The sequence below is a fragment of the Pseudoliparis swirei genome, chromosome 16, assembly GCF_029220125.1.
Source record: "Pseudoliparis swirei isolate HS2019 ecotype Mariana Trench chromosome 16, NWPU_hadal_v1, whole genome shotgun sequence".
NCBI lineage: Eukaryota > Metazoa > Chordata > Actinopteri > Perciformes > Liparidae > Pseudoliparis > Pseudoliparis swirei.
Window position 1 is genome coordinate 6,982,686 of NC_079403.1, and position 17,603 is coordinate 7,000,288.

At 41.3% G+C, this 17,603-nt stretch overlaps 2 protein-coding genes across 7 annotated transcripts in view; both read right to left on the reverse strand.

The window, feature by feature from the left end:
• Window positions 1–1,436: 1,436 nt before the first annotated feature.
• On the reverse strand, window positions 1,437–8,798 carry puf60b (poly-U binding splicing factor b). 6 transcript variants are annotated; one of them, XM_056433437.1, is made up of 12 exons: window positions 8,782–8,798; window positions 8,156–8,252; window positions 7,835–7,930; window positions 7,480–7,569; window positions 6,928–7,002; window positions 5,886–6,047; window positions 5,691–5,783; window positions 4,236–4,449; window positions 3,918–4,150; window positions 3,237–3,351; window positions 2,236–2,480; window positions 1,437–2,132 (listed from the first exon to the last, which is right to left on the reverse strand). In XM_056433437.1, the coding sequence occupies exons 3-12, from the start codon at window positions 7,910–7,912 to the stop codon at window positions 1,833–1,835; spliced, it is 1,605 nt and encodes a 534-aa protein (XP_056289412.1). In that variant the 5' UTR covers window positions 7,913–7,930; window positions 8,156–8,252; window positions 8,782–8,798; the 3' UTR covers window positions 1,437–1,832. The 6 variants fall into 6 exon arrangements, with proteins under 6 accessions (XP_056289412.1, XP_056289415.1, XP_056289413.1 ...); XM_056433440.1 differs by lacking the exon at window positions 8,782–8,798 and adding an exon at window positions 8,722–8,747 and having other exon boundaries at window positions 3,960–4,150; XM_056433438.1 differs by lacking the exon at window positions 8,782–8,798 and adding an exon at window positions 8,722–8,747 and having other exon boundaries at window positions 2,236–2,468.
• Window positions 8,799–9,629: 831 nt separating this feature from the next.
• LOC130205905 (nuclear receptor-binding protein 2-like) overlaps window positions 9,630–17,603 on the reverse strand; it is a 37,173-nt gene continuing 29,199 nt past the window's right edge. The window contains exons 9-18 of the mRNA XM_056433442.1: window positions 16,474–16,529; window positions 16,307–16,402; window positions 15,970–16,102; window positions 14,933–15,035; window positions 14,773–14,823; window positions 14,546–14,681; window positions 12,785–12,838; window positions 12,540–12,603; window positions 12,136–12,191; window positions 9,630–12,024 (exon numbers count right to left, since the gene is read on the reverse strand). Of these exons, the coding sequence (XP_056289417.1) occupies window positions 11,938–12,024; window positions 12,136–12,191; window positions 12,540–12,603; window positions 12,785–12,838; window positions 14,546–14,681; window positions 14,773–14,823; window positions 14,933–15,035; window positions 15,970–16,102; window positions 16,307–16,402; window positions 16,474–16,529 (836 nt within the window). The 3' untranslated portion in view covers window positions 9,630–11,937. The remainder of the gene's footprint in view (window positions 12,025–12,135; window positions 12,192–12,539; window positions 12,604–12,784; window positions 12,839–14,545; window positions 14,682–14,772; window positions 14,824–14,932; window positions 15,036–15,969; window positions 16,103–16,306; window positions 16,403–16,473; window positions 16,530–17,603) is intronic.

Here is a 17,603-nt window from a genome sequence, read left to right on the forward strand (position 1 = left end):
AGCGGTTAAGTGGCTTTATAGCGCCATCTAGCGGCGGTGTGGAGAACATTTGTCAACGGAAAAGATAGATAGATATCGATAGATATAGATATAGATAGATAGATAGATAGATGGATGGATGGATGGATGGATGGAAGGATAGATAGATGGATGGAAAGATAGATAGATAGATAGATGTAGGTAGGTAGGTAGATAGATGGATGGATGGATAGATAGATGGATGGATGGATGGATGGAAGGATAGATATAGATGTAGGTAGATAGATGGATGGATGGATAGATAGATAGATGTAGGTAGATAGATAGATAGATGGGCCATTCTACCGAATTGGTTCAAAGTGTGGTCCCAAAACAGGAAAAACTATTTAACAAAGCAATTACATATTCAGACTAAGAATATGTTATGGTCTGTTTGAACCCAATGAAATATATTATAGTCATAAGCAAAAGATATACAACATATTCATTTATAGTGTATTTTATATTGGGAAGTATTTGCCCTGTCATCTAAATTTTTGTAAATAACAATTTGGGGAGTTTGTTTAATGTTGTGATTTTAAAGATCGTTATGATTAATTTCAAACAAAAGTTGTAAGATTTAGATTTATTGTGGGTTCAATTTTAAAATAAAAAATCATATCCCCAGTTTACGTGTCACTACTAAAACACAACAGTTCATTGGCTGAGCCTGGTTTTTAGCAATGCCCCTGCATTTTTTTTTACCAGGCAGTGACTGTGTACCTCATGGCTAAATGATAAAAAAAAAAGTAACACTGGATGTTTTGTATAAAGTATATTGCGTTATCAACTCAAATGTTATACTAATTGGTTTAATGTATGTTCAATTGTATCGATCAACTCTGGAATCAATATGATCAGTATTATGCACCCCTCCTCTCTACCTCCATGTTTCATGGATTGTGGAGGGCCTGATCCGATGTGAGGTCAAAGGTCACGGATGTCATGTGTACAGATTTTATAGCCGAGGTAAATTCGTAATGTGTAATATTGGGCTATATAAATTAAACTGAATTGAATTCACCAGAAATGGAGGATTTTGCCCAAGAAACGTTAGAATATAACAGAAACGGCCTCCACCGCGATGTGCATCTAGGTCACCGGGTTTTACGTCAATGATTTAGAACTCACGCAGCATCAAACCAGATATTCAGTACATACTTGTGTTCTCCCTCAAGTTTGGTTTCGTCTTTAATGGTGCAGGATTCTAAACACATGCCATTTTGACTGATTAGGTACAAAATAATCCACTCAATGTCGAATAGGGTGTTTATACAATTCTTTCATTTTTCAATTAAATCTAAAGCTTTATCTTTGGAGTATAACTAATGGGAGAAAACATAGCACTTACTTATGTATCAAAAACTCAATTCTACAACAGGAATAAAGACGCATGGCCAATGCAAAAAGATAAAAGGATCCTTTAACCATTTATTTAAACAAAAAATGCACCACACTATTTGTGGACAAACTATAACCTTTAATTGTGGAAAGAAATGGGATTTACATGTCCCGGATACTTCATGAAAAGGATAAGGAGTTAAAGCTGGAAATCAAAAGAGTTACAAGATTGTTTTACAAAATTTTAAAGTTGCACCCAAAAAAAAAAGAATTTCACAGATAAAGCCAAACAAACGACAATATTTGTTAACGAATCCCCCCCCCCTTGGGGTGTTTTGACAATATCAACAGCAATTTAAAAAAAGAAATAAACGTAATTACAAATTTCAGAACTCCGTATCTCTAGCTAGTGAGTGTGGCTGAAATGAGTTTGGGAGGTACAGGATGGATGCTGGTAAACCACTTCAGAGGCTTCACGCAGAGAGGTCACTGCTGTTGAACCGGTCTTGGTCATACACCTCCGCGACAACTTTGCGACCCCCGAACCAGCGGTCATTGAGGGCCTGGATGGCCTTGTTCATCTCGGAGGCCATGGAAAACTCTACAAAAATTTTGACAATGATATCGGCATCCTCCTCTTCCCCTTGCTTCTCTTGGTAGATGATGACTCGGTTGACGGCGCCAAACTTCCCACACTCTTCCGTCACCTCGCCCTCCAGGTCGTCGTCGATGTCCTCCGGCCCGACCATATTTCGAAGCACCATCACCGTGGACTGGAATTTCAAAACGTTTCCGCAGTTTATTTGGATAACAAAACGAGAGTAGATAAAAAAGCTTTCGCGAAGGAAAATCGGCTTCTCTGGGGCAAAACCTCACCTCCGACTTTCTAAGCAGTTTCTGCATCACCATATGTCTGGCACTGCTGCCCGAGATGCTCATGTGTTCCTGGTCACTCAGCATCTCCTGTCCTGTACCATCCTGCAGCATCTCCTCCTTCTCCTCTTTCCTCTCTTTTTGGTTGGAGCCAGCTTGATTCGACAGGACTGGAGGAGATGCGAGCACGGGGTTCACAAGACCAACCTGGGGGAGCACTGGAATGGGAGGACGCACTGGAGTCACACCTTCATGGGAAGGAGACATGCAGTCAGTGACATCAAGTGTGCAAAACAAGAAATATTGGTTTTACGTCATTTATTTAGGTGTGAATTCGACACGATATTCCACCACACTCACTATGGTTTACGTTTGATCCTGTTGATCAAATGTTTATTTATGGCTCGCAACTTGATACCATTAGTGAGTTATGACCAACCGATCCTATAAGTTGATCTCCTTCAATTTCCCACGAGCACTAAAATCACAGTATCCAGTCATCTGGATGGCTTTACCAGTCGGCAAGATACATAGCGTGGTGGTTCCTCATTTAGCAATGCACAAATCATTCAGTGCATTTAGAGTTTGCAACAGTTTCACCGTGAAAGATTGTTTTATTAATTTCTTGGGAGTTTTTCCTGATGCGATGTGAGGTCCTGGGACAGGGATGTCGTATGTGTACAGATTGTAAAGCCAGCCGAGGCAAATTCGTAACGTGTGATATTGGGCTATATGAAATAAACTGAATTGTACAGTTTAACAACGCCTTCGTCAAATACTTCCATTTACTCTTGTTTTAAGGACAAAGAGGGTAGCATTAAGCTAAACTCTCACGACGCAACTCCTCCACGGAGGTTATGTTCAATCCAGCCCCGATTTTCATGTTCATATTTGGTGGACAGATCGGTCTTTAACCAAACTCCTTAAAACGTAACCCAACAATCTCAAATCATGAAGAAGCTTACTTACTTAAAACGAGCACTCACTCATGTCTTGGTACACACCTGTGATGACCCCTGGTGCCTGGGCAGCCATAACAGCCTGAGGCATTCCCATTTGCTGACTGAGAAGTTGGGGCGCGGCTAACGCCCCCAGGACTGAAGCGCCAGCTACAGCCTCCTTAAGAGAGGGGGCCGAAGACATTAGGTAAGGGAAACCCACAGAGCAGAGCATCAGGCAGCAGTCAACGATCACACAGCACGGCACAGGGAGCTCGACCGTGCCTCTAGTGAGGATCAAGGTCACCAACTTTACCGTAGGACAGCTTTACGGACAAAATCATTGACTACCTATAGCAATTCATACATATACAGCAGAGATGTATAAAAAACATTTCCATCCCGACACACACGGAACACAACTGTGTGGTTTATCATTGTGACCGTTCACATAGCCATCAATGTGTTTGTACTAGCTAAGAAAGAAGACATGGAAGTACATGGCGGAGCTTTTATCACTTATATTACGATACAATGTACGCAATAAAAAGAGACTATATCTTCAGATTTACTTAAAACAAATGTTAAAAGTTCATGCCCAGAAAGTTTAATTTTCCAGGGCGGCTAAATTGACACTGTGTCAGGGCAACGATTGTTTTTATGTGATCCTACAATTAATAAACAATTCAACGCCCATATTATCTGTGCTTTTGGTGTCAATTCTAGCTAGATCTGAGTTATATTTACCTGGAAGGCCATTAAATCCCTTTGGAAGGGATTCATACTTGCCTGGGCCGTTATCTTAGCAGTGGCTGCCGCTGCGGCCACAGCTGCAGCAGGCGGCAGACCACCGGGGGTCGTGGGGGTCAGTAGGGGCATGGGCGGAGTCACTGCTTTGCCCACCCGTAGGTACTGACCCCCAAGGTCAAAGAGGTTCATAGAAGACACAGCATCCAGGGCTGACTGAGGCTTTTCATACTCTGCAAGTGAATAATAGTTGTAGTAGTAAATAGCGGAGCAGGTGCACCACAAAGAGAGCGAGCGAATGAGGGCCCTCCAGCTCACCAATGAAGCCAAAGCCTCTGTGTCGACCTGTGGTGGGGTCTCTGGCTAACATGCAAGACTTGATCCTTCCGAAGGCCTCAAACACACTCTTGATGTCATCGTCTGAGAGGTCAGGGTGGACCGACGCCACGTAGATCCGATTAAAGGCGCGCGCCTCCTCTGCCAGCTGGTCAATGATGGGTTGCGCCTGACCAATGTTACTTGGCCGCCCAACCTATAGCACAGATCATACCAGCAGGGCTACTGAGTATGGGTTTTTTAAAACCGCGAACGCACTCCCGTAAAAAAAAGATATCCCTGCAGCGCTAACTTTCGATAGTCGCGAGTTCAGTCGAAGCCCTTCTCTTCGTCTCATTATTATGGTACTGGAAAGTGTTCTGCTTTTTGCATTGGTGCTTGTTTATTATTACACCGGTGCATGTTTATTATTACACTCATCTGATAGAGAAGTTCTGAGATCTTAAAAAGCCTGTATTGCTTTTCATTCCGATACTGGCCATCAGGTACAAATACCTTTTACTTTTAATTATATTTAAAAATGTGACCACGACACAAAACTTTGGACAATACTTTGAGTTCTGTGAAGATCGTGTTAACTTTTCAGAGCTTTCTCATTTTAAATGACTAACAGTCAAAAAACTGCCTGTGTGATGGACAATCATAGGGTTGTCCATCAGCTGAAAATTAAAATAATTAATGTACTAAAACTTTGATTCCTGATGATTTATGTAAAATTGTCGGCTTTCATTATGCCCGTGACAAACAATACAACTTTCCATACATGTAGTACCACCTATCACTTCATTTACAATGTAAATACTAACCTATTTTGGAAATAAAAACGCAACTATCAAACTGCAGCGGTATTTCAAAACAACCACCAGCTCAGCCAGTCACACTGTGCAGGCACAGTGTGACTGGCTGAGCTGGTGGCAAACCCAACGGAGGACGCATCTAGTAACGCATATGCTACTGCTTCGCACCCTGACAACTTCCTTTCCCTACTACGCCAGACGAGCATCTAAGTGCGACTGGGATCTGTACTACAGATGGGGCGGCCAAGCAACACCAACCAGGCGCAGCCCATCATCAGCAAACCATCGACAGAGCGACGCCACGCGCCGCTGGAAATCCTACTGGAACTGGTCACTAAAGTAGCTTTGAAATCATGGAAGCATAACACATACACAACACAAACAGACAGTAGTCTGAACATACACCCAGACATACACACAAACCTGGAAATCAATAAAACACAAAAAAACAAAAAGGGAGAGCAATGAGTCGCAAATGAGTCATTTCACACATAAAGTATCACAAAAGCAGTAAATTAACAAATTGACTTAGTATCCATACATCCATCAAAGAAGTATATAAAATGGGAGATATTAAATGGTTTCCTGTTGTCCGTGTTTACCCAACATCTTGAGGTAATCATATCTTCGGACAACATACCTTAATGTTTCGCCCCCCCAACATGACTGAGTTCATCTGCTCCAGAGCCAGCTGAGCAGCCTCTGGCACGTCATACTCAACAAAGGCAAAACCCTGCAGAAAACATACCAAACGTAATTAGTCAAGCAGATTTGTCAAATCTTCAGCATTAAATCAAGGTGGGAAAGCAGAATTTACAACATGAACTACACTGACCTTGTGTTTCATTGTAACAGAATCCCAAGACATGTCAATGCTCTTGATTGGGCCGAATGGAGCAAAGGCCTGTCTGATGGTGTCCTCACCAAGCTCATAGTATATGGAGCCCACATACACGCGACACATGATGGCTAGGGCACGTTGCCGCTGAGCTGCCACCTGCCAACCAGGGAAAAGAACACGATAAGCATTAGAGTAAAATAAAAGACAAACAGACAAATAATAATAAATGTGTATTTTCTACTTTGATTACTTTGCGCCCAAAAGTTAAGAAGCTATCTCTAAGTTAAGGGATGTCGGTAGGTAAATAGGGTAATAATGGGATACTGTAGCAAATTAACAGCACTTTGTTTAAAAAATATATTTATAACAGTTAATACAACTATATGAACTCTATTCTGTCACTATTTAAACACACAGAGAAAAACACACTGAAGTGATTGACATGCACAGCCCTCACAAATATTTGGCGTCATTAACTAACCTCTAGTCCAGTGATGCAAGTATAAGTAAAATAATAATAATAATATATCCTTTGATCCCACAGTGTGGAAATTCTTCCCTGCATTTGACTCATCCTTAGTTATTAAGGAGCAGTGCGCTGCAGTGAAGCGCACGAGTAGCGACTGGGGGTTCAGTGTCTTACTCAAGGACACCTCGACATGCAACTATGGGATCGAACCAGCCACCCGATTGCTATCCTAAGTTGCTAGACGACCACTCTCTCCATGAGCTACAGCCCCTGTAAGTAAGCTAACAAAACTAATCGCAGAGTTCAAACGAAATCCACACACAGCCTTGATGAAAGAATTTTTAACTTTCTTCGAAAACCTAAAGGGAAGGACGGTTTAACCACCCATAGATCCCAACTGATGCCTTTAGTCTGCTTTGGTGATTTCACTATATTACCAACAAAATAGAACATGTGCCTAATTCATGACATTTTAGAAAGTTGACAAAATATGCATTTCTTGGTTATTGGGATTGTTGGAAAAGCAACAAGGAAAAGAAAAGCAATAGTTTCTATTGGTATGCGCACAGTAAAATAATGTATACTATTGACCGATTGTAAAGGTGAGAGAGGATCTCCAAAGCCCATCGTCACTGCTGCCATCTGAAAGACATTAAAGATGGGAAAAGTGCTGAAACGTAGGTTAAATATCCCTTTGCTTTATCAAAACGGTAATTTCTTTGCTAGATAGACAAAAGTTGATAGGCTAACACTATATTCAAAACCACCATCGAAAACATACAGTTTGGGGAGTTAACTCCCATATCTAAATTACTAATCACTACACGGCAATAAACAAGCCCCTATAAAAGTGCAAAGCATTTAACATGATAATGCCTTTTGACAATCTTCTCCATATTAAAAGGAGAAGAGACAAAAGCAAGGGCAAAAGTTCTACAGCTGTGGTATAATTACAAAAAGGGAGTAAGACTTCCAAGAGAGCTTTAACAAAACCGAGTAGTTTCAAGAAATGTCTGAATTACTAATGTAGACAAATGCTAAGATATTCTCTCAAGAGTCAAGACATAAGACATTACAAACTCTGTTTGGCAGAGTACCAAAACATTTTACACATCTCACCTGCAGGTTGGTGAGCTGTTGTTGCTGATGGGCGATGGTTTGCTTCACCAACACACTCTTAATGCTTTGTTCCATGGCATACTTCTTAGCCTGGAAAAGGAGAAATACCATGACATGCCAGTTACTCATATGACCCAAACACCTGTTATATACTCAAAAAAAATCAGTCAAGGCACATGCATACAAGTAATAAGCTGTTTAAACACCCAGTTACACGACCTGGACAAAAAAGCATCAAGGAGAGATCAGGTTTCTTAAGTCCTCCAAACCATGTGTGTAAATATTATGATTTATCTATACAATACAAACGTACACTCAAACATTATCCCTTACGGTACATTTAGGAGTTTCCTACCCTCTGAAGTGCCTCCTGCTGCTCTGGCGTAAGAGGCGGCAGGCCAAGTTTGGCACCTGTGCCCTGTCCATTCTCCATCGTTAGAGCTTCACCTCCCTGCAAATCAGAAAAAGAGTCATATTTAGACAAGAATAACACACAAATAAACAGAGTCTGGAGCTTTAACACCTGCATGTAGCCACACACGCCAAAACTATAACGTCCCAATAACGTTAATTGCAATCAAAAGTCACATCACCGCACAGGTTAAATTTAAATATGCTATCAAACACAGGACATACATCCGGATTTAAAGCAGGTGGGACTGGGCGAACTCCTTACCTACACAACCCGCTAATGGCTGGGTCCACCAGGCTGAGGCAGGAAAGCCCCCAAGGGGAAGAGGACTGATGGGGAGGCTTTAACAATTCAACTAATTCTAGGGGAAATACAAAATTCCTTCAGACTAACAATAAGAGAAACAGGCAGCTAGCATTATTTTTACATTGTAATATTCACATAGACAGCCCGTCTTTCCTTATATTGTCGTCAGCTAGCTAGCTAGCTAACGTTGGCTTGGTGCACATGCGAACATAAGCTGCGTTTGGTTAAAGTAGCTAGCTAGCTACACGTTACAGTTAAACCGAAGTCGAATAAATACAACGTCGTAACTTACGTCGATATGTGCAATAACTACTCTTTACTACATACAAATGACCGCAACTGCGTTGTATGATGAGCGAGGCCTGATTTCCATTTAGCTTAGGTTACCGTTGTTGCTAGCTAATGTTAGGCATTCATCACTATGGCGCGTGAATCCCGCTGTATTTTCCTCAGTGAGATATACTGTGCATTCACAGGATATTTAGGACAAGATAATGCCTACCGAAGATCGCAAAAATACTTACGCAACCACCACGGTAGCTGAATAATGTTAATGTGCCTTTTTAAACAAGGAATTTATTTACCGCAGTCTCTGTAACCGCCATGAAGCACACCGTCTTGGAGTAAGGCCCGCGCTACAGCTCTCGCGAGATCTTGACGTTTTGGATCGAAAATATCGCGAGATCGGAACAGTCGCGAGGATATGGTCGGATGTATTGTTGACTAGAATATTTAAATCTATGCATGAACCTCGCGCTTAAATGTTTTAAAATAAATAATGACCTACTAGATTATATATTCCAACTGTATTTCTACAGCCGATAATGTAATCAAATTCTTTATTTTGATGGTTCCTCCACCGTATTATCTTCACATTTAATTACACATTTTGATTGCTGTTAATCAAATATTTCATTTTATTTCAGATTTATTTAATAAGAACACATTCGTTAAACATATCTAATTGCAAAACAATTATCCAATGCAATATCTTCATGGATACAAAGATAAAAAGTGTTTAGAATTGATAATATCTCAACCAAGGTTACAGCTACAATTTAGTGGAATAATTCTGAGATATGTTACCCAATCTCAAATATAACTCTTGGTTTTGTGATTATTTTAAATTCGTTGGATTATATTCCTGAAACAGACCAAATAAACAATGTTCATTTGAAAGTCAATCAAAAATATATATTTTTTCAATATGCTTTCAGCACCAAGTTGGTTGACAGAGGAACAAAACACGTGTTGTTGTTGTTGTTATGCATTAAACATCTTATTAAACATTAAAACTCTGATCAAAATTGACTGACATTGTAACTGTGAAAGGCACAGAAGAGCAGAAGTGAGGAAATGTAAGTGATATGCATTTCAAACACCAATTAAAATAATATGCATTATGTATATTTCAGAAACTGGAGATGCCAACTAAATAACAATCCTAATACTTTATTGGTTGTAATTTAATTAATTTTTTGAAAATAGCTTAATGTGAACATCAACATATGCTCAATACATACTGGGAAATGATTCAGATTGGTGGGTTGATCAACAATAAACCCCATTCTAATAAACAAATAATTTCAGACATGTTACATATTGTTTATTGTCATGTATTTAATTGTAGTAGCCTTAATATTTAACAAATGTTTAAGTAGGACACATCCAAAAGGCAAATTTAATTCAACAGTTTCACAGAAAAAAAAGTAATTTTAACATAAGATGAGACTGATATGGATGTTTTTCTTTCATGTTTGCACAGTCGAAACATTCATTTCCTTGGTCGGGTCCCCTCTGAAACTGAACTGTGACTGACAAAGGCAAATGTTAAGTTTTGAATGGTTGCAGGCTATTAAGTCATGCATCTTACTGGATCAAAGGAGAGCGAGAGTGGCACTTCTTTGTATTGAAAATCAGTCAAAAAGTAAACCCATTTAATAGCCACAAGCAAATATGTACACCACAGCCCATAGTCGGTGAATGTCGGGGAGAATTCATGACTCGTCTTCAGATACACACTGATAAGAAAGAGAGTACGTACTGTAAGCAATGGCTGTACAGCAGTGTATATGAAGCCAACCGTACAGACCCGGGAATCAAATGAAGCAGAGCTAAAGGAGTCTGAAAAAAGAAAAAAAGAAGTACACTGCTGTGATCAGACAATTCCCCATTTGTTATTTTGCTCTCCGGTTTGGTAAAAGAACAATACACCTTTACTGTGCCAAGATTGGATTCTCAACAATAAAAATCGTGCTGAGCTGAGGGAGGGTATTCTATGTGTGTGTCTGTGTGGACTGCAGTGCAATCAACTCTAAAAGTTCACACTGACTGTGTGAAATACAACTAGAGTAGATCTGATCCTGTGTTCAAAAAGCTCTTTTTATCGTGGATTATGTCGCATCGCCTGCAGCCCATGTAAACCTCGAGAGGTTAGCTGTTAATGATTACGTAAAAGACTAAAACCATACATTCCTAAAAAACGTAGGTTTTTCCTTCAAAAACCCCTCGAGACACAAAACACGTTCGGCATTCCCAAAATGCTCAGATGGTTTGTGAAATATAGCAAAAGTAAGTATAGCAGTAATATTTATTAACAAATTAACAAGTCTTAAGATCACATCACCTTTCCTCCCATTTATGTAAGACTATGATTTCACGTCACACGCTTCATGTGATGCATTCCAATTTTCGCACATGCACTTTCCAAAACTAACATTGCCTGCAGCAGAGGGCGTCATCACATGATCCACATGCCCAGTATACAAAGGCTGACGCTCTCAATGGAGCCGCCGTGACCGGGTGACGAGCTCTTCTTCACATTCACGCGGGCTGACTGTCCGGACTCACGATAGGAGACGAGCACGAGTAAGAATCAACGCGTCTGGCGTTGAAACTAAAAGTCGGCCTGAATTTGTTAAATTCCAAATCTCTGTGTTGGGTACGATGCCGTTTCATTCGGGAACGCTGTCCAAAGTACATTGCCATTTCAGGCACTTTGCAAGTCTTTGGCTTTCAGGGGGAAAACCCGTAAGAGCACTGCAGGCTAAAAGAGAGGCATCGTCTCATTGCTCGTCACGACATTGAGGCATGGTGTGCTCAGCTCCGGGAGAAGAAGCCTTTGACCCAAGAGTGCAGTTCGGTGTGTTAAAGCAAAACAAAGAAAGAAAAAGAAAGGGCTTGTGGCAAGCTTCTTTTGTTCACAGTTAAACATAAATAAATTATTCAACTGAAGGAGTATTAACAGTGCATGTTGGATGGAATAATACATTCCTTAAACTGTCACAAACGGAGGGTTTGAGCTTTTATGGGAGAGACAGGCTGTAGTAAATTAGTTTATTTAAAAAGGAAATCATCACCAATCAAAAGTGGACATTGGAGCGCTCACGGGCAACAAAACGTCCTTTCCGAAAACACGGCCGCCGCATTAAGTTGTGTGAAGGCGTGAGAGCCCTCTTTGGCAGGGAGTTTGTCTTCCACTGCTTTGCGGGGCCGCCGAACACAGCCATGATGCCTCACGCCCTCCAACCAGAGGGGCTTTGGATTCCTGGCGTTCCCTCTTTCTCACTGGGATGGTTTCCTGACGGTCAGGGCCCAGCATCCTCCTGGATTTGTCCCTTTTTGGTCAGCTCCCTCCGTTCCCGGCTGTGTGATCCTGTCCGCTGCCCTCTCCCTTCCTCGACCCCCGTGGTCAACGCCGGGGCCCCTCTGTCCGGGCCAGCCGCGGTCGTGGCCCCTCCTCACTGCGTGCTCCCAGAGGCCAGCGCTCGGACCCGATGTCGGCAAATGGCGTCGTCTAGGAACCCCGCTACCTTCTCGCTGTCCTCCTGCACGAGACATTTTAAAAAGATGAGATACAAGTTCCTCTTTCGCTTAAAAATGTCAAAAATCACAGTCTGGACATTGAAGAACAAACACAAAGAAGCTTTTATATCTACCTCGTTGATGAAGGCGTAGTGAACGAGTTCACTGGCGAGGTCTTTGGAGGTGTCAGCTGAAAGATTCACAAAATATTTTGCTTACAAAAATACCACAATATAGTGCATGTTGTTGTTAAGTTATTGCTCTATTGTTCTTATTTTCAACAAATCCGTTAAAAAGACCAAAACGCACAAAAAATTAATGCAACTGACAAGTAGATTTATCCAAACCCTGATGTACTGCAGCCTTTCCCTCTGTGCCATAGAGCTCCATTATTGTCCAACAACGACTACAAACACACCACTGAGACACGAGGCGTTGGTGGTTTGGGTCTTGTTCATGGAATTTGTTGACAGCAAGAAACGTGTAGAACAAAGCCGTCCCTCTCTTTTAAGGTCCAGTTGTGCTCAACTCAACTCACTTGGAAGGATGTCACAGCTCAGCTGCCTATGAAGTTTGTCATCCATCTTCAGAAATAAAGAGAGCTGGAGAGAGAGCAAGAAGTTGAATTTAAAAATCGAGCTGGATTCAGGTTTAACCACCATAACCGACTGGATTTCTACAATAAGTGTTGGCACGGAGATGGAAGATTGTTACCGGCAATAAACTACCAACAAAAGAGTTTATGCTCAAATATACCTGTAATGTATATACTATGTGACTCACATGAGTTTTGGTCCCTTCTTCATTTGACTCCAGATTACAGTGCATCTGAACGACCTACGACAAAACAGAGACAAAAGCGTCAACACTGCAAAAAAATCTTGAATACTTTTTTAGACGATAACAAATAGGCATACTAATAATATTGATGAACCTGTTACATATTTCATATAACCAAATGTGAGATCTTTTCATGTGTAAATAACTTCAGTTGTACATTCTCTACCCAATATTATTGTAAAAGTGAGCTGTAAACATATTTAAATGTATGTATATTTATATAAATATATATATATATATATAAAAATAAATAAATGTATATGTATAATAAAAAAAATATATATATTAATATATATATATATATTAGGGCTGTGAAACGATTAAAATTTTTAATCGGATTAATCACAGGTTTCTGTGGATTAATCATGATTAATCACATATTTCCGATATTCTCGGTATATTTTGTGAGAACATAGAGATTTATGACAAAAGACGGATATATACATTTATACATTCTTCTATACAATGGTGCTGCAACTCAGCAGTTATTTAGCAGTTTTCTTCCATATGGAACATTAATACATCTTCATCCTAAACAGAATGTTTAACCCTCCTGTTACCTTTCGGGTCAATTTGACCCCATTCAATGTTTAATGTCGGTGTTCTTTGGGGTCAATTTGACCCCAGGCTGTTTTTTACTGTGTCAAACATATAAGAAATATCAACTTTATTATTTATTTAAAGGGCTATTTAGGTAGTCAACAAACAAACATAAAGTACCTCACACTTAAACTTGGGAAGCAATATTAATTCTAATAATTTTCTGGAGGTTTTAATTGCTGGGGTCAAATTGACCCCGAGGGTAAATTATGTTAGTAAATGTAAAGGTAACAGGAGGGTTAAACAGAGCATTTTTCTCTTGTTTGTCAACCATTAACTCCACCATGATACAATCTAAAGGCCTCTAGTCTTCCTCTAGCAGCTGCTGAGGCAAACTGACTGTGTGGGTTTTCTTCATGAACTGGGCCGTGATGAAAGGGACGGCGGGGACACCGCTGCAAAGCTGAAACCTCACCGGCACGGACAGGTGGACAGATTGACAAGTGACTTTTTTGCTCGGTCGATGCGCGCACGGAGCTCTGTGGCGGCGAGACGGAGATCGATAAGTGTTAACGCAACGCGTAATAAAAGAACAAAGACGTGCTATAGAGAACATGTCAGGGGGCGGGCCAATCTTTTTAATGTCATGCGATCTACCAACACTACGCCGCGATCGACTGGCAGGTCGCGATCGACGTGTTGAGACCCCTGATCTACAGGAAGTAAAAGTCGTAACAAGGTTTCCGTAGGTGAACCTGCGGAAGGATCATTACCGATGAACAGACCGTCTGCATGAGAGCGGACAGAGTTCAGGTTGAAGAGGTGTATTGGAAGCTCATTTTGCAAGTGACTTTTTTTTCGTCCCGATGTGCGCACACACGCCGGCATCCGAGCTCTGGGGTGCGCGAGACAGAGCTCTTGGTCGTGTTAACGCGACACTAGAGTCAGAATGACATGCTGCTGGAGAGACGACCAACAACAGACGGATTGGAAGCTCATTCTGAGCATGCGTTAAATGCGTTAAAAAAAATAACGAAGTTAAACCTGTAATTGAATTAACGCGTTATTTTTCACAGCACTAATATATATATATATACAGACATCTTGGACATGCAGCCAGATTGTGTATCTCAACAGTATTTCGGTGACGTATGAAAGTCTAACCTTCCTGGATTCTGTCTCCTGGGGTTCAGGAGTCGGCGTCTTGACCGTCTCAACCTGCTCGTGAGACAAGGACAGGGCTCGGGGGACGGGGTGAGGCCGGGACGAGGCGAAGTTCATCAAGGGGTAGATCCCATTCCTGCAGAGGGGGGACAGAACAGCGCGTTGAGCCTCGTGCTGCGGCCACGCCGCTGAAACGCAACGAGCCCGACACTCGGGGCGAAACTTACTTGACATCCTCCAGAAACTTGTCAAGCTCCAAAGGGGACACGTGGGAATACCTACGGGACACGAGGAGACACACGGGGGAGCAGAGTGAGTGTTGTGAAGCACGACGTCAGGGTATTCAAGACGAGGAGCCGAAGATGCGAGGCGTTTGTGAGATTTTACTTGAGCTGAACTCCTTGTCGGTCATCGTGTTTGATCTCCGCCATGACGGCGTTGGGGTCAAAGGACTTGGTTTTCTCCTCCACACAATTTTCCGGGAGCAAATCTGTAGATGCAAGACATGTCTGGGCATGAGCGGATTTGGTGCAACGGATTTTGTTTTATATATATACAGGACTGTCTCAGAAAATTAGAATATTGTGATAAAGTTCTTTATTTTCTGTAATGCAATTAAAAAAACAAAAATGTCATGCATTCTGGATTCATTACAAATCAACTGAAATATTGCAAGCCTTTTATTCTTTTAATATTGCTGATTATGGCTTACAGCTTAAGAAAACTCTAAAATCCTATCTCATAAAATTTGAATATTTCCTCAGACCAAGTTAAAAAAAAGATTTATAACAGCAAAACAAAATCAAACATTTGAAAATGTGTTTCCAGGTGTTTGGAGTTAATTAGGCGATTCAAGTGATTTGTTTAATACCCTACTAGTATACTTTTCATGATATTCTAATATTTAGAAATAGGATATTTGAGTTTTCTTAAGCTGTAAGCCATAATCAGCAATATTAAAAGAATAAAAGGCTTGCAATATTTCAGTTGATTTGTAATGAATCCAGAATGCATGACATTTTTGTTTTTTTAATTGCATTACAGAAAATAAAGAACTTTATCACAATATTCTAATTTTCTGAGACAGTCCTGTATACACACACACACACACACACACACACACACACACACACACACACACACACACACACACACACACACACACACACACACACACACACACACACACACACACACACACACACACACACAGAGTTTCGTCTTTTCCAGAATCCTTTTTTGTACGCTAAAGCTAGCAAATATACAACATGGTATTATCCCTGAAAACTGACACAGGGTAAACAAACATGTTGTCATTGTAAATGAAGCAGAAAAAAAATAATACTCTACGCTTGGCAAACTCTTATATCGAGGTGTGCGTTGAGAGAGGAGAGAGCTTTGGCTCGCGGCGGTGAGAAACTCACACTGGTTGTTGATGAGGCAGTGGGCGGCGAGCAGTTTGAGGGAGTGGACCTCGAACAAGACTCGGTGGAACAGAAGGTCGTGAGCCGTGGGACGGAGCTTGGCTTCGTGACGCAAACAGGACTGGGTGAACTCCTGCAGGAAGCGAGCACATAACTACAAGGCAGCCCAGTTTGACCCCGATTCACGAGCATCAGTCACTCTAAAACTAACAAAATAAACCGAGAAGCAAGGCGCTACGTGGGCGAGTGTGAACAGTGGAGCGTGGGACAGTTTGTCTTTACGTTTCCATGGCTGCACCGGTGTATATTTAGGACGTGGAGTATTTCTGAGACTTACTCTCATGGGAGGGTCTTCCAGAGATTGACCCGCATTGACGACGGCCTCCTTGGACACGGCAGTGTCTCCGTTGGCCTGGATCTCCAGTACCGCCATCTAGCGGGGCAAGTAATCGTTTAACAATCGCACATCACACACACACTCACACACAGATCTGTTTCTCTCACCTCTAGAGCACAGATGCCGAAGGAGAAAATGTCTATGGCGTAATCATCTTCGCCAGCTAGGAACACAAAACAGAAGCAAAGATGGAGGCGGTGAGTCGCAGAGATTCACTTTCAGAAAAAGCTGCCTGAAGATGAAATTGTAAACGAATACACACATACATATAAGTCTGCCCTCATCGATGTTTTTTGTTTCTTTGATTTCAAAAAGGCTCAGATACACATACACACACACACCATTCTCCAATACTCCTGATGTTTTGTCCACTGTTTTGTCGTCCTTTAGGTGTTATGCCTTTTCTCTTATAATACATTTATTTTTATAATTTTTTATTTAAAAAAAAGACGAACATGTAGTCAGATTGAGCCTTCTTCCAAACAAATAATGAACTATATATATGTATATATGTTTTTACAGCTCTTGAAGCAGCACAACACATTTCTAAATGAGATTAAATTAATATGTTATGGCTTCTACTGTGTCTCCAATAATCAGACACTCATTATCTCACTATTTATCTTTATATGCTAAAATTACAGTTATCACGTCACAGACTTCCTATACTTCTCTGGAGGAAGAATCAACACTCTTGTTTTGGAATATGGAACAACACGGGCTAAGTCGAGTGATTGTGGGGATATTACTAACTTCATCAAAGTTTTAAAGGTACACAAGGCGAAGGGATGACTGAATTATAATGGGGCAGCACGGTGGCTCAGTGGTTAGCACTGTCGCCTCACAGCAAGAAGGCCCTGGGTTCGAATCCCGGTCGTCCCGGTCGTTCCAGGTCCTTTCTGTGTGGAGTTTGCATGTTCTCCTCGTGTCTGCGTGGGTTTCCTCCGGGTACTCCGGTTTCCCCCACCATCATAAAGACATGCACCGCAGCCTCACCCCGGTCATATGGATGTGAATGAATGTTGGTGGTGGGGGAGGGGCCGTAGGCGCTGATTGGCTGCCCGTCAGTCTGCCCCAGGGCAGCTGTGGCTACTGATGTAGCTTACCACCACCGGGATGACTGTGTGTGTATGACTACTGGACTCTGGACTGTAAAGCGACTTCGAGTGTCTAGAGAAGCGCTATATAAAATAAATGATTATTATTATTATAATGTTTTACTTTGGGGTGAATTTTT